The following is a 20881-nucleotide window of genomic DNA, read 5'->3' as shown; positions in this document are numbered from 1 at the left end:
GAAATATTAACTTGCATTCGTTTGTGCAGTAAGTTGACAGACAGGATCTGCCTCGAAACCAACCGATTGCATTTAAAGCGATCTGTTCGTGGAAGTAGACAGACGAAGTCGCAAGTGGCTCACGTAGTGAGTGGACGAGATTTTTTCACTTGGAAAAATTTTGCTTAAACAGCATAATATATTTACATTTATTCATTTAGCAGATGCTTTTATCCAAAGCGACTTACAAATGAGGACAATGAAAGCAATCAAAACCAACAAAAGAGAAATGAAATAAGTGCCATAACAAGTCTCAGTCAGTGATGGAAATGTCTACAAGCTGAGATGCGAGCAGCATTTATTAAGATTTATTCACGACACACGGCCTCTCGCTTATTTAAACGTAAAATATTTTTTTATGTAGCCTACATAATCCGATTTTTTGTATCCTTAGCAAAGTATTTTGTATTTTTTCTCACACCAATTATTTAAGTGAACACCATTAAAAAAAGGTAATAGTGGAAATTAAAGCCATGATATTTAGCCTATGATCGTGACCTGCTGAATGTTTTAACATAAATGCATTATTATTATTATTATAAATCCTTTTCATTTTTCAAGATATTTATATGCAGCTCATATTTAATTGCCATTGTTTGATCTTGCGCCATCTCAAGGGGTTTCAAAGTCATTGCAGTCCAGGGCATCATTTTATCAGTTAATTTATGTACATAGTGATAAACTTCTGGATAATAGCTTGACCTGTCTTGGTAGTGGAGTTAAAATTGCTTATTACTCATTTATTACTCTTTTATTACTTGTTTAAGTTATAAGGCATTCACAAACATGACTGCTTGTTTCTCAAAATGTATGAAATGTGGAGGTGAGGAGAAAGACCACTGATTGTATCACATGACATTATTTGACACAATGACAATGCAATGAGAGATCTGATACACTAAATTTATGAAACATAATTTTATAATACTGATTTTTTTAAAGGTTTATTTGTCTGTCCTGTGTATATTTTAACAGTTTAAACCTCAATCAAATATGTTTTACAAATAAATTCGTAATCAACTTTAAAAAGTTCTTGTCAGAAGTGGGATTCGAACCCACGCCTCCATTCGGAGACCAGAAGACCCAATTTATAGTGGGAAGGTTTAAACCTTGAGTCTGGCACCTTAGACCACTCGGCCATCCTGACAACCTGAAATCATAGAGAATTTGCACATATACATATACGATTATAAACCTATTTAAAAAAAACATATTTCTGTTTTGAAAAGTGCACGTTATTAAAGACTTTACTGAGAAAATAACATTTGTCTTTTAATGAAGCGCGCAAACGTAGCAAAGGTATCTGCGCATGCGTGTTGTAACGCGCGCTTGCAACACATTCAACATGTGATCAGTTATTAAACGCCACAGGGGCGTAGCTCTGATTTTCAACGTGCTGTTATGTTATCACACTGCTCTAGAGAACGAGAGAAGATCGAAAGATGTCTCTCTACCGAAACACAGTTTGGTTCTTGAAGGGTCTACAGGAATATACAAAGTAAGACATCATCAGTGTCTTTTCAATGATATTCATTTCAGCTTGCCTAACATTTTGATAAGCACCAACCAGGTCATGCCATTTACCATCGAAGGTGTCTGCAGTGCACCAGTTAAAATATCATTAACCCTCATCAGGGGCGGCTATGAGTCCGCGGCGAGGCGCTTTAACGAGGCGGATCTGGAGGTGAGTGTGAGCGGCCGCTCGTTCATCATCACCGGAGCGAACAGCGGCATCGGGAAAGCCGCCGCCTGCGAAATCGCCAAAAGAGGTGAGAAAACATGGCTTTGTTAATTCAGAACAGAGACTTCTGGTTACAGCAATAACTGGTCAATTTGAAAACCCAGTTATGGCATTTAGGTTGAAGTTTAACCAACAAAAAAAGGACGCAACAGTGACTCCTTCTGGAAAAAGATATGCGTTTTTTAAAGGGTTGGTTCACCCAAAAATGAAAATTATGTCATTTATAACTCACCCTCATGTCGTTCCAAACCAGTAAGACCCTTCAGTAATCTTCGGAACACAGTTTAAGATATTTTAGATTTAGTCAGAGAGGCCCTTTAACGAGGCAAGCTCCCAGTCCCTCCAAACTGTGTGTACGGTCTACTGTCCATGTCCAGAAAGGTAAGAAAAACATCATCAAAGTAGTCCATGTGACATCAGAGGGTCAGTTAGAATATTTTGAAGCATCGAAAATACATTTTTCTCCAAAAATAGCAAAAACTACGACTTTATTCAGCATTGTCTTCTCTTCCGTGTCTGTTGTGAGAGAGTTAAAAACAAAGCAGTTTGTCATATCCGGTTCGTGAACTAATCATTTGATGTAACCGGATCTTTTTGAACCAGTTCACCAAAGCGAACTAAACCGTTTTAAACGGTTTGCATCTCCAATACGCATTAATCCACAAAAAACTTATGCTGTTAACTTTTTTAATGTGGCTGACAACTCCCTCTGAGTTCAAACAAACCAATATCCCGGAGTAATTCATTAGCCGTGTTTCCGCTATCGAGCTGAAACCCGGTGTTCTGTCGATTTGTCCTACGCTGTCAGATTTTCCTACCTCCCACCAAAACAGTGGGTAGTACAATTCCACAATGAAAATTCTACTGTAAAGTTATGGTTTATTAACGTCTACACCTACCACAACCCTAATCATACCCTTACAGTACTGCAAATACAGTAATTATGTGTTATATTCGCGGTTGTAGCTAAAAGGGATACAGTTACAGGAAACCAACAATAAATATTATTTTCTACCAATTAGATTGCGTTTTTATTAAAGTCTACAACTACCCCAGCCCTAAACCTACCCTTACAGTAATGCAGATACATTAAATATCGTTGTTTAGCATGAGACAAAGGACGCGATATTGATGTGCGCGTGCGCAGTAAACCCGCGTAGGAAAATCTGACAGGGTAGGATAAAATGTCAGGACACCGGCGTGCTAGTGCGTGTCAGAGCCAGTCGCGTTTCCACTGTCACTTCCGGGGCTTGATCGTGCCTCACCGGGGCTTCCTCGGGGCCAACGGCCAGGGTTTTTTGGCCCAACGAAAACCTTGGGCCAAAGCGGGCCAGCTGGGGCTAGAGGAGGGGTTATGAACAAAGGCGGAGTTTCTCAGCGTCTAGAGTAAAGACTTTTACAATAAGTTGAGCTCAAAACTCACTCTTAGTTAGCAGCAAGTGTTTGAAATAACTTGATCCGATGTGGATTATAATCACTAAACAAGGCAGAAATATTTATAAACGATGTAAAAGACTATGCACGCTAAAAATTAACGTTACCATAGTAAACATGGTAAATATGACTGCTTGTATAAATCAGACGTCAACTTCTTACTCTCTATCACAGTTGTGTATTTATTAAGTAACATTTTATCTGTCGTCTCATTTCGTGAGTTAAGCTCCACATTGCATAATAATGATTTTTGTTCGGGAGCTTTTATAAAAATAGAGAGTATGCGCTGCGGATAATTTCAGAAAGATAACAGCTTTAACACCAGCATTAAACACTTTTTTAAATAAGTCAAGCTCAAAACTCACTTTCAGTCAGCAGTTTGAAATAACTTGATCCAATGTGGATTATAATCACCAGACAAAGCAGGAATATTTATAAGCGATGAAAAAGATGCACGCTAAACATGTTACCATAAACATGGTAAAATATGACCGCTTGAAGAAATCAGACGTCAGTTTCTTATTGTCTATCACAATCGTGTATTTATTAAGTAACTTATATTATCTGTCACAAGCCTCGTCTCGAGAGTTTAGCTCACGTTGCCTATCATAAAAAAATATAATAATGTTTTTTGTTCGGGAGCTTTGATAAAAATAGAGATATTATCATTCATTCTAAATGTGACGGCTACTGTGGCTACAAATAAACAGAAACCCTGCGCTATTCTGGCCTCGGTGCTACTGACCCAGCCCCGCCCGACCCGCTTTAAGCCCTGGCTCACACTGGCCCAAAAGTGGATATGCGGCTATTTACTCAAACAGTACACTGACTGAACTGCTGTGAAGAGAGATCTGAAGATGAACTAACGCTTTAAAAACAGCCATTCAAAGTCCATTCAAACAGTTTTTCTTTAGGTGGGACAGTACATCTGGTGTGCAGGAATGAAGATCGTGCAAATGAGGCAAGAAAAGACGTTGTGGAGCAAAGTAAAAATTAGGTATATTTCCAGAAGTACGTTTAGATAATTTGAAAACTATTTTAAACGCTTCAAAAAATAGTGAATTCTAATCTAAGTTTGTGTCATTTTCTTTCAGAATGTCCACGTTCACCTAGTTGACATGTCCAGCCCCAGGAGAGTGTGGGAGTTTGCTAGTGGATTCTCTCAGAATCACAATCTACATGTTCTGGTAAATGCACTCCAGATTTAAGTATATCAACATACAATAAGTAGTGAGAGCCTGTGCACAAAGTGAATCACATTAATCCAAGTGGATATTGCTGTTGTTATTGTGTGGGGGTAACTGCACTATGATAAATATGGAAAATTAATTGTATGTACCATAACAATAATGTATTCCTCATCATTTTAAATTATTCTTAATAATTAAAAAAGAAACAGATATTTAATCTCCCCCCAACTAATATATTTCATTAGTAACATGGCACATTTAATATAGCATGTCATGTCTGTTTTGTTCAGCCCCTTGTCTTTTATCTTCATGTGATTTATTACCCTAGATCAATAATGCAGGTTGCATGGTCAATCAGAGAGAACTGACAGAGGATGGCCTGGAGAAAAACTTTGCAACAAACACACTAGGTAGGAAAGTTAGTTTTTTTTTCTGATCATATGTTTTTTTTTCCAAAATGGACAACAAGGTATTGAGCTTTTACTGAAGTATTTTAGTTTTACATGATTTATACTATTGAGTAACAAAGGTCACAGGCCGCCCCCTGTGGTAGAGAATGTTTTTATTGCCACCTCTTGAAATCAAGGGATAAGAAGAGATAAGAGTGACTAGTGGTCTCACTCATCTTGTGTGTTTTACAGGGATGTATATACTGACATCAGCGCTGATTCCCACACTGAAGAAGTCGGAGAATCCCAGAGTGGTGAGTGTGGAGAAATTAGTGGTGGGCATAGATTAAATTTTTTAATCTAGATTAATCTCACTGTGATCTTGAAATTAATCTAGATTAAAATGGTTCATTTGAATTCTGCCGAAGGCATTCAGAATATGTGTGTTACCCAAATAAAATTGACAAACAGTAAGTCTTTGAGAAGGGGTTTATCAAGCTAGGTGGTGCATTAGAAAAGGGGCTCATCTCCTGTTTCAAAAATGCATGACAAAGTGCTTGAAAAAGCTGTAAACTAATTCCACATTGCACAAGGTGCAAACAACTTTACGCCTGTTTCACACCAATGTTTAAGTTTTTTTCAAGTTTGTAGGTGTCAAGGTACAGAAACCAAATAATTAAATGTAAAATAGCACTGGATCGTCTTTAATGTAAAAATGAAATTTACAATCAAACCTACATTTATTCAGACACCTTCAACATTTCTCACATTACTACAGTTTTGCTATATATATCAAAAATTATACTTGACTGTCTGAATAATTTTTGGTTTGACTGTTAAAACTACAAACTAATGCAGTCAAGAGCAGTGAGTGATTTTCATTTTCATTTTCTTGGATTAACATTACAGCAGCCAGTCGCTAAACACTGCGCACCGAACACAAGTAACCAGCTACTCCGTTCAGCTTTTCCGCGTTTATCGCATTTTTCTGTTTAAATCGACAAGCGTAAGGCATTAAAACATGTCAAAAAGATAAGCTTTCGTGACGATGCGCAGCAGTGGCCCGTCAACTGTCCTGAGCATCTTTTTAGGCTGGCCTCAGCCAGTCGGTTATATATAAAAAATATCAAGGTGAAAGCAATCATAGCTTGCTTTATATAAACCCAGCTCCCAACCCAACTTTGAGAATAGATTAACGGCGATATTTTTTTTTATCGCCCGATAAAAGTCTCGCATTAACGCAGCACGTTAACGCATATAACGGCCCACCACTAGAAGAAATGCATCCTAATGCATGGTTAATAACTGTTTCCAAATACATTTACGCTCGCAATGTTACCACAACGTTATGACTTAAATTACATGTTTATGAAGTTTATGAATGTTAAAACCGCTTAATCAAAACTGTATTATTATTATTATTAGTAGTAGTAGTATTAAATTTTTAAATGTTCATATTTTTTATTAATGAATGTTTCAAAGAAAGTAATTGTAAAAAAAAATTGTATTCTAGTTTGTTTATATTTTTAATTGTTTATTTTATAATTATTTGGATGATTTTTTTTTTTTATTACAGATCACTGTGTCATCTGGTGGGATGTTGGTCCAGAAGTTAAATGTAGAGGACCTTCAGTTAGAGAAAGGCTCTTTTGATGGCACCATGGCCTATGCACAGAACAAGGTACTAATATAAACTCTATATTCAAAATTTTAATCCTTAAAAACTTTGCACGGCAGCATCTATTTTATATGTATATTATTGTTTGGCTTTAAAAATTCATTAATTACAAAGCATACACAAATGTAGCCATTATGCTATTGGTGACTTACCAATCCAGTCCATCATTTACTGTTAAAATACTAGCACAGTACAGTGGCACAGATTCAGGCAGCATCGCCTCTCTGCCTTTGTTACAACCCCAGTTCCAGAAAAGTTGGGACACTTTGTAAAATGCAATAGAATCAAGAATCTGTGATTTTGTTCTTTGTCTTTAACTTTTATTTAATTGACAAAAGTACAAAGAAAAGATTTCCAAAGATTTCACTGATGAACATAAATGTATTTTGTAAATATGACCATTTTTATGATGTCTGCAATGCATTCCAAAAAAGTTTGGAAATAGGCATGTTTAAAACTCTATCACTTCAACCTTCCTTTTAGATACAATGTTTCATTAAGCGCGTTTCGATTGCCCTTCAAATTGCTCAAATTGAAATTGAAAATATGACTAATGGAAATGCATCAATTTAACAAAAACACGCAGTATTTCAGTATTCCAGTCTGGAATAATTAGCAAAACTGCAATGGGATAGTGAATACTAATTGTTAAAGTTTTGCAAGCAAAATTTTCTCCAATCTTGCTTGATACAAGACTTCAGAAGTCATTGTCTGATTCTCCTTTTCATGACTGGTCATAGATTTTCAGTTGGAGACAGATCTAAACTGCAGGTAATGCAGTCTAACACATTCACTCTGTCTCTCTGAAACCACGCTGTTGTAGCACATGCAGAATGAGAGCTGGCATTGTCTTGATCTAATAACCATGGACTTCCCATGAAAGACATCACCTTGATGGCAGTATACATCTCTGTACAATCCTCATATATGCCTCCATGTCAATACTACCTTCACACATATACCATACACCTTATACCATATACACCTCTAATACCATGACAGAAGTTTGCTTTCAACAAAGTCTGGGTGGTCCTTTAGTCTTTGCGCCCGAGAATGTAAAAATTAATTTTTCCTGGAAACAAGTTGGGATGTGGACTCATCGGAGTATAGCACACATTTTCACTGTCTTTTTGGCTATCTGAGATGAGCTCTGGCCCAGAGAACCTGGCAGCATCACTGCATAAAATTGATGTATAGCTTTTTCTTAAAGTAACAGATACTCAAGTTGCATTTCTTGATGCAGCAGCAGTGGTAAATGACAGTGGTTTTCTGAAGTACTCCTGAGCCCATGTGGCTATATTTAATACTGCAGCATGACGGTTTCTTATGAAGTGCCATCTGAGATCTCAAAGGTCAAGCACATTCAACTGAGGTTTCCTGCCTTGCCCTACATGAACTGTGATACTTGGTGAAAGACCTAAATTCTTTACAATTTTCCATTGCAAAATTTGACTTTTGATTTGTTTGAAATTTGGCACAAAGTGATGAGCCATGATCCAGCTTTGCTGGGAAAATTGAGATGCCAAACATGGTACCCAGACTTGATACCTTGACCTATTATTAATTCACCTGCTTACTGTAAACTGTTTCAAAACAGGACATTTTGATATTCTAAAACAGTTTCACTTATTTTAGTTACAGCCGACAAAAACAAACAAAGTTTGTATTATTTCATATTTACAAAATACATTTATGTTGGTCAGTGAAAACTTTGGAAATCTTATTTTTTTTTTACTTTTGTCAATTAAAAATCACAGAGAATGATCAAATCACAGATTCTTGATTTTATTGCATTTTACAAAACCTCCCAACTTCTCTGGATATAACTTCATTATAACTCCATTATAATCGTCATTGTAACCTGATTTACTGTAGTTGTATTTATGCAGGTTTTTTTTGTTTTTTTTTGTTATGTTCTTAATAAAGAATCTGGAGTTATTCAATGCTAACGGTGATCTTTCTCAGAGGCAACAGGTGACCATGACAGAGCAATGGGCAGCTCAGCACAAGGAAATCCACTTCTCATCAATGCACCCCGGCTGGGCAGACACCCCAGGTGAACAGCATGTACATCAGCTGCAAGGAAATATCTTGATTGATACCATAAACTTGCCGTCTCAGTCACAAAGATATTGTTTTTGTTCCATCTACAGCGGTGCAGTCATCCATGCCAGATTTTCATGCGAAAATGAAGAATAAACTCCGTACTGAAGCTCAAGGTGCAGACACAGTGGTGTGGCTGGCCATTTCAGATGTCGCCAGCAGACAGCCCAGCGGCCTCTTCTTCCAAGGTCAAGTATCTTTATAAAATGTGAAAGCTTGCTTTAGTATGCTGTACACATCATCTATAACATGTCTTTGACATTTCAGACTAAATCTCTCTTTAACATGTACCTGAACTTTGACCTGTGTTTCTCAAACTGATTCATCTGCAGACAGAAAAGCGGTTTCTACGCATCTGCCTCTGGCCTCCTCCAGGTCTTCACCAGCTGAAGACCAGAATCTGATGAGCAAGCTGGAGGAGCTCGCTGTGAAATTCAAGTGTTAGTTGTTTGGCTTATTGGCCAAATTCACAGAAGCCGTCATTCCACACACAGACTGCTATTTTCATTCTCAGTAACGGTGAGAATTGGAGAAATGTGAAAAGCAAAACAGCTTACCAAAACACCCTGAAATGTTTCAAATATTTCAAACCAATTGTCAGTTCTTCAAACAAATACACTCCTAAGCATTCTAGTACATCCACCCTTTTTTGAGTTTCTTGATTTGTAAGTCAATTTATCTGTGGACAATCTTACCTCTAACATGAATGTTGAAGCTGCTGTGCTAAATGAGTGGAGCAACCTCAAGGAATTGAGTTTGCATGCTTGATGAATCAGATTATTTTATTCATAAATCTAAAACTGCTATTCCAAAAAAAAGAAAACTGCATCTCAAGACTCAGCTGTCTGAGAACATGATATACACTACCTATAACACATATTCGAATTAAACATATATGAAGAAATATTCTAGACCTTCCCCTTATATACACTTACGAATGTGTTTGTAGTTGTGCTAACAAAAAATGACTTTCTTTTTGTCCATTTGTTACGACTGACATGATTCTTAATTAAAGATAATATTAAACAATTAATATCTCTGTCTCAATCTTTTTGGGAAGTCATTATTATATCATATCTTTTCATTTCATTTATTTTTTGCCCAAACAACTGTTAAGATCCAAATTGTGTTCATGATAGCTGGTATCTAAACAACAGGACTTGAAATGGGTTTTATTTATAGAATCAAAGAACCATTACAAACAGTAAAAGAATAACAGTGTTGCTCCAGTGACAAAAAACAAACAAACAGTACTTTCATTTCAAAATGAATAAAGATTTTCTCTCCAGTTATTACTTACACTACAGTTCAAAACATCTGGGGTCAGTAAGACTTTTATGCATTTTTTTTTTTTTTGTTACAAAATGTTTTTTTTCTTCATCAAAGAATCTCGCAAAATGTATCACTATTTCCTCATAAATATTAAGCAGCAATTGCTGTTTTTATTACGATGTTATCTAAGCAACTAGAACAGCAATTAGAATTATTTCTGAAGAGTCATGTGACACTGAAGACTTCTGAAAATTCAGCTTTGCTATCAAGAGAATATATTTTAAAATATATTCAAATAGGAAACTGTAAACAGTTCACAGTATTACTGTTTTTACTGTATTTTTGATCAAATGAATGCAGCCTTGTCGAGCTTAAGAGACTCTTCAAAAACACAAAAAACTTTAAATGGATGTATACTTTAAAATTATATATATATATATTTTAATTGGTCATTTTTAAAAGCTAATAGGCAATCAAATCTTCACATTTGTGATCCTGGACCACAAAACCAGTAATAAGTCACAGAGGTATGTTTGTAGCAATAGCCTACAAAACATTGCAAGGGTCAAAATTATTGATTTTTCTTTTATAGTAAACATCATTTGGATATTAAGATAAGGATATATTATGTTCCATGAAGATATTTAGTAAATTTCCAACTGCAAATACATCATAACTTAATTTTTTAATAGTAATATACATTGCTAAGAACTTCATCTGGACAACTTTAAAGGCATTTTTCTGCACCCTCAGATTCCAGATTTTAAGATAGTTATATCTCGGCCAAATATTGTCATATCCAAACAAACCATACACCAATGGGAAGCTTAATAATTCAGCATTTGATTATGTTTAAATCTAAATTTTAAAAAATTGCCTCTTTTTTTTTTTTTGGTTTTGTGGTCCAGGGTCACATTTGCAATTACACAGTTACAAAGTAAAGCATCTTTATTTAGTGCCATTCCTGTTGTTTTATTTATCCATACCCTGTGAGCTCACTGTGAGCTGTACAATGAACTATTAACAATTCCCAACTTACAGTACAAATATGTTTTAAATAGTTTTAAACCACCACCATAATATTGTCTGAACCAATGAATGAATGAAATACCGTATTTAAGTATTAAAACACCATTAAAACTAAGTGTTTACATTTAAAAAGTCAAATAAATGACCAGGGGCCCGTTTCACAAAGGAGGTTAAGTGAAAACTCTGAGTATGTTAACCCTGAAATGAGGGAAACTCTAGGTTTTCCATTTCAGAATGGGAGGTTTGTCAAACCCGAGAAAGCAGGGTAAGTCAAGCCCGTTTCTGAAAGAGAGGTAACTTATACTCAGAGTCAGTAACCGTAATAACTTACTCCATGAACCTAACCTGGTCAGGAGCAGGTTTTCTTCGATAAACCCAGAGTTTCTTTCGGTCTCCTCCCCCTTTTTAAACACTTCATTGATGCACGCTTGAAAAATGCTCTTCTTACTGAGTGCTTGTAACTAGCTTGTGACGCGATTGATTGGGTTGGAGTCCAGCTTTTGCCGTACTTGTTCTTTTCACTTTTCCCATCACGTCACATTAGAATTTATTTTCAATATAATCATTTACAATCGGTTATTATTGAATCCTGTTGATGTATAATACTGAGGTGCAAATGTATCTGCCAGTATAAAGTATAACTAGCATCTAATTATTATTTACACTTAGCCTGTTGCAAAGAACTGCAACTTTTACATGGTAAATAGAATATATCACGATTTTCCCTCTAAATTTTTTCTGTAAATAGCATCTAGGCCTACTTGCACTTAGCCTACTGTAAATAGGATCTATCGCTAAGAAAGTATGTTAATTACACTGTGTAAATAGCCACTGCCGTATTTTTCTTACTCTATTGGCAGATCATTTGTAAAATAAGAAAATTGCACTTAAAATATTATTATTAATATTATTATTTTATATATATTTTTTGCCCATGAGATACCATAAAATGATTAGCTATTAGTTAATTAATCTAACGTTCTGCCAGTTTTATCCTGTGATATTATAACAGTGATAAGAATTACACTTGTATTGAGTCTGAAGTATGCAGAAGGCTTTTTGTCGGGAACTGTTGCCATGGTGAATCGTAATATCGGTGCTCCATTGCTAATGGCTTTTTATAGTTGTGGTGCATGCGCTTAACTCAGAGTCAGTCAATTTAGAGTTGATTAAACCAACTCATTTTAGCTGTCCTGTAACCGAAAACTCAGAGTTACCCATCTCAGGTTAAGTCAACTCAGAGTTCAAGTTTAAACTCAGAGTTGGTTGAACCGCCTTAGTGAAACGGGCCCCAGGAGGCAATAGCAGAGACTATCTTCCCATGCCAAAAACCACTGATCGAGGTGCGGTAGAGGCACTTGCATATAAAACAGTTCCAACATGCTTTGATGCAGTGTAACAAGGATTCATCTGCATTTGGGATAAGACATACGATGAGGATAGAATGAGTGCAAAGAGTTTCACAGACACTATAACAACACTGGTATATGTCAATATAAACAACCTGAACTAAGCAGATTTAAACTGGACAATATTTACACGTTTGTTCCCACAACCCGTGTGCACATGCACAAATACATACAATTGCACATGCTCAGTTCAGTGTCAGGATATCCTTGAGATGAAGCTGCCCATGGAATGTGACCTGAACTCTGAATGTTTTTCCACAAACACATGATTCCCAGTTCAGTTCAGTTCAGCGCTGATTCTTTGTTCCTGCCTTCAGACGATACACAGGATTCCTATGATACCACTGGAGTCATGTCCCATAGCTGAAAGTAAACACACCACAGATATTAAAGCCAGCTCTGTCTCTTTACCAAATAGTACACTCACAATTAAATAGAAACAGGTACTTACCTTGATGATTTTGTCTGTCCCGGAGGTGAGCAGCCAGCCCCTGGTGGGTTCATACTGCATGTGTGTGATGCTGTGTTTACTGTCATGGAAGGTTGCAGTGGGTGCCCGTCTGGACAAAAAGAAAGCTTTAAGTGATTCTAGCATGTGAGAGACTCAAAACATTGAAGACAATCAACATATGACTTACTCCTCATCTGTTATGGAGTCGTGACAACTGTCACAAACCCGCACCTCAAACTCAAATCCCATCAGAGGAATAGTGGAGCGTTTGGAGGAGCACTTTCCACACACGGCCTGGCCACACTTCCTGCAGTGATGCTGGGAAGGAACAAATCAAGCTGCTTTATATGAGATTAAACTGTGGGCTGAGGGCTGAATTATGGACTGCAAACCTACTCTGAATAATATTTTCTGAAAATAGTAAATTGCATATGCAGTCCTCATATAAATATATTTTATGGTAAGATATGTTAAATATAATTCCAGATATATATATATTGAAACTTAATTTAAGATATATTTAAAACTTCATTCAGTGCACTCTACAGAATATAAGTTCGGGGTGAGTACGCTTAAAAAAAAAAAGAAAAAAAAAAGATTATTTGATTCAACAATGATGATTAAATTAATGTATCCAATTGAATGTAATAATTTTATCAAAAGTGACAGTAAAAACATTTAAATGTTAAAAAAGATTTCAAATTCAAATAAATGCTGAACTTAATGTTACTTAATAAATGCTTTTCAAAATAATATTTCACAATATTACCATTTTACTGTATTTTTAATAAAATAAATGCAGCCTTTGTGAGCATGGCATCTTTCAAAAACATAAAAAAAAATCTCACAACCCCAAATATTTGAATGATTGTGTAATATTATATAAAAAAGACCTATCTTACACAATTAAGCTTCTCAACTATTTTTATTGTAAAATGCGACAAAATATTAATGATTTTATTTATTTTTGCAGTGGTTTTGTTCACTGTACCTGTCGCAGGCCAATTTTCTTACTGTCCCACATCTGTTTAAAATTCCAGAAGAATGGCTGTTCACATTTCTGACACGAGTCACTGTCAAGCCACTCCGGAGTCTGAGACACAAAACAGATGAAGAGATGCTTAAACTATGTAAACAGACATATGTAACTAACATAAATACCACACGAGGCAAGCCCTACCGTACTAGACGCTTCACCCTTGCTCTACACAATCTCTCTCACCTCTTGTCGAGTGACGTCCATGTTCCAGATAACTATTCCTCCATCTGAGCCACAGGAAATGAGCTGACGGGTGTGAGGAGCGTAACACAAACCCTGCACTTTATCACTGTCCCACAAACACACAAACACTCAAATATTAAAACCTGACAAGTGTGCTTTTCTTATTCTCATATCTTTAATGCATGACAACAATTCAGCTGTCCTACTTATGTCCCTGGAGCTCAATGGCTGTGCCTTTGCGGCCTCCAATGTCCCACATGATGATAGAATGATCAGAACTTCCAGAGAATAAAACCCTTTGCACAGGATCCCAACACAGGGCTGTGACATTGCCTGCACACACACAAACACAGTCATCACTGAACGATTCAGATTCATGTACGGCGCAAGTAATGGAATACTCCATTCCCTTGTACAATATTTTATGGATGTAGACATGAAGATGAATATATTTGTGTATTTTGAGGTTATGAGGACTTTATGGCTACTTCAGGGGGGTGACAGTATTGTAATCCAAGCCACCAGGGGACGCCATCCACACTAAAATGATTGAAGGAGGTCGTTTAAATGTTAACCTTTGGTACACTTCAGAACAAACAAGACTTGTTTGTTGGTTAATTAGCTTGTTTGTGCTGACCAACTGCTTTTTTCTTTTTGCGATGTTAATGATTAATGTATCAACTTATTTGCTGCTTGCTAAGATGCTTAATTTCATGCTACTACTCTTTGGTCTTCTAAGAAAGTTTTTTTTATTTTATTTTTTTGCCTAATTGAGGAGCCCAATTAAAAGGATAGTTCACGCAAAAAAGAAAATTATGTCATTAATTACTCACCCGTGTGGCCTTTAAAGGTGGTGACCAGGCTGCAGTTGTCCTGCTCCAGCTTTAGGATTGTCACTTGACCGGAATGATCTCCAACGAAGGCATGTCTGGTTTCCACATCAAATCTTACACAGATTGTCAAGAAGCCAATGCCATAAAACTTCCAGACCCCTCCTGAATGTAATTATTTACACCATTACCATTTTTTTTAATTAATATACAGTATATGTTTTCATAGAACCAAAAACAAAAAAGCATATTTAATTAATTTTGGATAACTTTACATGTTATGTTCTTCTGAGCATTGAGTCGTAGTAATGTTTTTTTGTTTTTTTTTCTTTTCTTGGAAACAAGATACCTCTTAATATTTCACCCAAACCAGTTTTGCATATTACCACTATGGCATATTTATGGTAATGAGGAAGTGTGTCATTACTGCTAATGTTAACCCCTTCTATTTTATTTATGCTGTGTGTATGAAATAGACAGTGACACGGTCAAAATGAGTCATCAGAGAAGCGCTATTACATTTAGGAACCACATTCCTACCGCATTAAAGGGATAGGACACCCAGAAATGACAATTCGGTCATCATTTACTCACTCCTCATGTTTCAAACCTGTTTGACCATCTCCTGCATAACAAAAAGAAGAGATTTTGAAGAATGTTGATAACCAAACAGTTTTGATTACCATTGATTTCCATTGTATGAAAAAACAGACACATTTCTCAAAATAACTTTTCCAAAAAAGTTTGGAAACAGGTTTGGAAAGACATGAGGGGGTGAGTAAATGACCGAATTTCCATTACCCCTTTATGTAATTAAATAATTTATATAAATTATACACACTTAACATTTAAGCAAATCATTGGGTTTTTCTTTTACGATTTTAAAGATGAGCAGTAATTTGAAAGAAGCTTATTTCCTATATTTAAAAAAAGCAAAAATAAAATCAGTCAATGTCTGATTTGTGACTATAAACTTGGAGGTTTTTGTGAGATGTTTGATATCAGTAGTGGCGTATGAATGGATACTGTAGTCCAGACACCCATGCTGTGGTCCTGTATGTGCCCAGCTGCTGTCCGCTCTCGGAGCAGTGCCACGTAAAGCTCTTGTCCTGTCCTGTACTTAGAATCCACTCCATCTCTAAGACAAACAGCACCACGGTCACGCCACCCTGATGAGCTAACACAAACAGAAAACAAGACACAATGAGAGAAGCAAGGAGGGATCACTTTAGCACATTCAAAAACACAAGCAATTAAGCTCTCATACATATAAAAAAATAAATAAGGAAGCAGGCGGTCAATAAAACACAGAGGTGGAAGGTTAGCTAGCTGTTTCACATTAATGCCATTCTAGGCCATGACAACATTAACACTGAGATTAAGAGCTGAATGTTCAGATTTAATACTTCACATTCAAGCTGTCCTGCATATATATATTCTGTACAGAATTGACCTGACCCTTCTGTACATGGCTGAATCAGCAGGGAGTTTGATTGACAGGCTATCTGACCAATCATAACACAGACTCTGCCATTTTTGTCTGACAAACAAACCAGACAGGAGAGTAAATTCATTTAGGTTGACTTGAAATTGTGTTTTGCAGTCTTTCCACATTGAAACAAGATACCTCCTGATATTCAAACATGTTTATTTCATGCTATAACTAGTAAAGAAGAAGATATTATTGCTTCATGTGCCACAGAGTGTGCCAGGCTAAGAGGTTAAAGAGCCCCAAAATGGCATTTATTTTTGCAATTTCTTTAAAAATTACAAAAAGCTGGGACTATGTTTAATGCCTAAAGTAACCTTCTCTGTCTTGTCTGTCATGCCGACAGAAAAGTAGTCAGTTTCTAGTTGCTAGTTGTCAGTTTCTCTTTGCTCTGTGATGTATTTCTCACTGCATGATAACATGATCTGTGGGTGAGAGCTTGTCATAACAGCAACGTTTTAATATATACACTTTGACCATTCTAGAGTTGCTTCAAACAGAAACCTATACAATTTCCTACTAAAAAGATCTCAAATGAAATGGGATAATTTTGATTAAAACCATTTTCAAGGATGTCAACAAAATAAAAGAGTTGATCTACTTATGTTGATACTTTATCTGACATATCAAAGTGCCAGGGAGAGATAGTTGTGATGCTTGAACATGTTCATGTGATTTATGTTGAGTTAGGAAAACAAACGTAATTCTTTTATACTGTATTTGTGACTCACCCTGATATGTTCGTGCAGGAATCATTTGGTTGTAGTCCTCCGATAAGACAAACTCCTGGTAGGAGAAACACCAGGCATAAAGTAGCTTAGTAATGTATCTAAGAACCTGCTAGTGACATATCACTACATAGAAAACCGGTGTGTGTGAGAAAAGTGTTTAATTAACATACCGATACAGTGCCATTTTCCAACCCTACAGAGATCCTCCTTGTCTCTGGGTTAAATGACATACATGAGCACGCCACTGCAACATAAAACAAAGAAAATGAGTATGAGATTCTATCTAACAAAATCTGTTGATCAGCATTTGACTATAAATAAACACTGTGTACTGAGAGCCAGTGCCCCCACAGTCTACAATAGTTAACTAGAAAGCAGGCAAAAAATGTGGCCATATTACTGAGAAATGAAACTCCTGTCTGAATAGGAAAACAAACTGAAGTTCATGCCCATACTGGTTTCACTTCACGCTTTTCCTTTTGTAGTAAAATTCCTGAAGTTATGTGATTGCATGTCCCATAATGTTAGATCTGTTTTGCTCCCAGAGAGCAGCACAGGACCGAGGACTCACCTGGCATTGTGTGAAACACACTAGGCCAGTACTGACCACTGTCCCTCTTCAACCACACGCGGATTGTCCTAAAATTAATTGAAATAAATAATTAAATCTTGATTATAACATTTACAGACATGTATTTAACAGACTCTTTCTTACAAAAGTGACATGCAGTACAGTAGACAAATTACCAGAACACATGTCTAAGAATATATATCATTGGCTAAGATAAGTCCTAATCACCTTAACGCTGAACATATTGCCAGGATTAGGCAGGATACTTAAAATGACAAGGCTAGTACAAAATGATGAACCAGATAATATATATATATATATATATATATATATATATATATATATATATATATATATATATATATATATATATATATATATATATATATATATATATATATATATATATATATATATGTATTAAGTGAAGAAAGGATTTCTGCTATCCTTTGACAAATCTCTAAAAACAGAAGAAAGGATTTCTGCTATCCTTTGACAAATCTCTAAAAACAAAAATGAGGAACTTAAAAACATTTTAGGGGCTGCTAATAGGTTAAAATACTTTAAAACATTACATTTTTAGTATTTTTTTCTACATAAAAACACCTTATCCCATTTAATTTGTTTTGTTTAAAAATTTAATGTGAGCAATTGTGCATCCATTGACATATTTCTGTACAATGCTCAACCTAATGTATAGTTACCCACACAGAACAGCATACTGAATAACCTGTGAGTTCTCCTTCTGGCTGGCAGCGGAAGTTGTCATAGGTCTGATGCTGACATGACCTCTGGTGCTATTTTAGAGCGCTTATTTGCATGAACATAAGGTGTGCTGGCAAAGCCAATCATATGACACTCATTACTTTGAGCTGCTAAACAATTCAATTGGAACTAAAGTCCTGAAATGAATAGTAAAGACACACACACACACACACACACACACACACACACATATATATATATATATATATATATATATATATATATATATATATATATATATATATATATATATATATAAATGAAAATAAATAGACACTGCACTGCTTTTTGTTTGTTTGTTTTTTTGCATGAACTGCTGTGTTATTAACTTATTATTAAATCTGTTCACTAAAAAAACGTTTAGATTGGTTTACAGAGTCAAGTATTGGCACTTTCTGAACGTGTATTTTTTTTATAAGATTGAGAGGCCGCTACACATCTAACGTTACCAAGAGATTCAATCATTATCTTCACAATAATACAGACTGAATACACTGAACTGCATAGAAATCCAAAACAATATACAAAAAAAAAAAACGTATTCTTCTGCCATTTCCTCTCCTTTTGTAAACAAGATTTTCCAGTTCATTCGTTCATTCGCGAATGAAAAGTCTTGTTCAAATCCGCTTTGAATCTTTTAACTTCAAATCGGCGATTTTTACGTTAAAGAGAGTAACTTAGTTCTTTGTATTTTTCAGTAGATTTCTAATGAAATACTTAACAGACCGGACCTGAATGCTTTCTGTTGGGTTTTATCAGTTACTGGAGGCAGGAAAAGGCAGTCAGGCGTTTCAAAGGGGACGCTTTAGTGACGGAAATTGATTCGTTCACTTAAACGATTCTTTAAAAACATCGATTCGTTCACAAACCTCTCGCATAAGAAGATTCGCAGGCAAATGCTTGCTTTACAGTGCGCGCAAACGAAGTCCATTGATAGCAGCAGCTCAAATGATCCGCCTCAATTCGACTCTTTATGAGAGGATAACTGGGATTAAGTTTCACTTAATTCCTCCGAATATCGTTTATTAAACCAAAACAAAAATGACAAATGTGTCTATGTATCATCGACTGTATAAGTTATTTATTAATGCTGCTTATAACATCACTGTACAAACAAGGTGCGTATTCTGCACTGTAATTCTAAGAGGCTAATAGTTGTGGATTTGAACGTGCTGACCTGTCTTGAGATACACTGATAACCCCGTCCTCTTTGGGGATGATCACAGCCGTGTTCACAACATCTTGGAAACCCTCGATCTTACTCAGCAGCACGGGTTTTCTTGTCTGCGGTCGGGGATGGATCTCTGCCGCCATGGCGCTGTAGTTCCTCCGTCTCCTGAGTTCTCGTCTCTCGGGGAGCGCAGGTCGATGGTCAGAGCTGCAGACCGTCGGTCAGGGATGCTGCAGGTCAGCTGATCAGCTCTCACACGGCCCGAGCTGCTCTCACTCGGACACGATCTCTATGCCATGTTCCGTAAAGAAACGCGCGAGAACACCTCCTCTCGCTCTCCACGACAGACGATCCGCCTCTTGAATGAATCACAGATGAATGCGTTTGAGGTGTGCATGGTTGACTTTGACGAACACTGTATTTGTAGAACCGGAAGTTGAACGTCATTTCATTTATCCAGTTGATTGACATTTGTGCATGAACAAAGGTTCACTGCAATAAATTTGGTAAAACTATGCTATTTGTTCAACGGAAACAGTTAAATTAACACTATATGTCAGTTAAGTCTATATTGTTTTCTTTATTTTTTCTGAATACTTTTTTTTTAATAAATACTATGTTCTCAACAACAAAACCACAGAGTGGAAATTGTTCTATTTATAGTTTGGCCTTATCATGTGTAGACAGACATCACAGAACTATTTCCAGTTTTATGCATTCCAGTTTTAATTTTCTTTGGCTTCCTTACCAGTCATATTATGACACATGGTTTTGCAGATTATGTGACCAATAAACATGCAATTTTATGTACTATATAATAATAATTATTATTACTAGAAATTCCTCATATTGCTTGGGTAGGTTACATGTTAAAGTGCTAATACTCAGACCTAACCTAAGGACTTTGGTTTATAACCAGTAAATGAAAGCAGCAAATGTATCAAGAATAGACTCTTTATTTATTTGCCAGTTGATTGATTGCCAGTTAGTATTATTGGCATTCTATAGTCTTTGTTATAAACTCTGTGAAATATATGGGATTTGAAATAACATACGCACAGTACCAGCACCTAATTTGATTAGCTTGCTTGTGTGTGTGTGTGTGTGTACATCAAATACGTAATTGCACTGCTCCTTTCTCTTAATATAAAGGTACATAGATATGTATTGTTAATACCCCCCCCCACCCCCCACCCCCCCGAAAATAAACAAACAAAAAACTATGGATGTAGATAGTCTTTTATGTCAGCTTAGCATAATATATAACAAATATTAATGCATGACCTATCTGAGAAAGTTTTTTTTTTCTTTCTGTTAGAAAATAACAATAAAACGGATAATTTTTCAAAGGGGAGTTTTACTGGAAC

General features: G+C 36.1%; 2 protein-coding genes and 1 non-coding gene across 3 annotated transcripts; 1 reads left to right on the top strand and 2 right to left on the bottom strand.

The window, feature by feature from the left end:
* Nucleotides 1–1073: 1073 nt before the first annotated feature.
* On the bottom strand, nt 1074–1186 carry trnal-caa (transfer RNA leucine (anticodon CAA)). Its single transcript has 2 exons — nt 1149–1186; nt 1074–1119 (listed from the first exon to the last, which is right to left on the bottom strand). It is a non-coding gene; the product is annotated as a tRNA-Leu (tRNA).
* Nucleotides 1187–1372: 186 nt separating this feature from the next.
* LOC127965227 (dehydrogenase/reductase SDR family member 12) lies at nt 1373–9621 on the top strand. The gene is made up of 10 exons (XM_052565921.1): nt 1373–1537; nt 1675–1808; nt 4129–4211; nt 4309–4401; nt 4733–4814; nt 5046–5107; nt 6370–6474; nt 8437–8527; nt 8625–8762; nt 8907–9621. The coding sequence occupies exons 4-10, from the start codon at nt 4333–4335 to the stop codon at nt 9017–9019; spliced, it is 660 nt and encodes a 219-aa protein (XP_052421881.1). The 5' UTR covers nt 1373–1537; nt 1675–1808; nt 4129–4211; nt 4309–4332; the 3' UTR covers nt 9020–9621.
* A 110-nt stretch (nt 9622–9731) lies between these two features.
* wdfy2 (WD repeat and FYVE domain containing 2) lies at nt 9732–19883 on the bottom strand. Its single transcript, XM_052565920.1, has 12 exons — nt 19521–19883; nt 17579–17646; nt 17178–17251; nt 17008–17062; nt 15814–15964; nt 14791–14903; nt 14164–14290; nt 13958–14063; nt 13727–13828; nt 12923–13053; nt 12736–12844; nt 9732–12647 (listed from the first exon to the last, which is right to left on the bottom strand). The coding sequence occupies exons 1-12, from the start codon at nt 19655–19657 to the stop codon at nt 12618–12620; spliced, it is 1203 nt and encodes a 400-aa protein (XP_052421880.1). The 5' UTR covers nt 19658–19883; the 3' UTR covers nt 9732–12617.
* Nucleotides 19884–20881: the final 998 nt, after the last annotated feature.

Source organism: Carassius gibelio, chromosome B9 (assembly GCF_023724105.1).
Source record: "Carassius gibelio isolate Cgi1373 ecotype wild population from Czech Republic chromosome B9, carGib1.2-hapl.c, whole genome shotgun sequence".
NCBI classification, from domain to species: domain Eukaryota; kingdom Metazoa; phylum Chordata; class Actinopteri; order Cypriniformes; family Cyprinidae; genus Carassius; species Carassius gibelio.
This window is presented reverse-complemented; position numbering and strand designations above follow the sequence as displayed.

Bases quoted from the DNA above. Each gene is read 5' to 3' on its own strand.
- LOC127965227 (XM_052565921.1), top strand. From the start codon at position 4,333: ATGTCCAGCCCCAGGAGAGTGTGGGAGTTTGCTAGTGGATTCTCTCAG. The intron at 5,108-6,369 runs GTGAGTGTGGAG...TTTTTATTACAG, and splicing joins AGTCGGAGAATCCCAGAGTG to ATCACTGTGTCATCTGGTGG. The intron at 6,475-8,436 runs GTACTAATATAA...GATCTTTCTCAG, and splicing joins TGGCCTATGCACAGAACAAG to AGGCAACAGGTGACCATGAC.
- wdfy2 (XM_052565920.1), bottom strand. From the start codon at position 19,657: ATGGCGGCAGAGATCCATCCCCGACCGCAGACAAGAAAACCCGTGCTG. The intron at 17,252-17,578 runs GTGAGTCCTCGG...TTTATGTTGCAG, and splicing joins TGTGTTTCACACAATGCCAG to TGGCGTGCTCATGTATGTCA. The intron at 14,064-14,163 runs GTAGGACAGCTG...TTTGTGGGACAG, and splicing joins ATTGAGCTCCAGGGACATAA to TGATAAAGTGCAGGGTTTGT.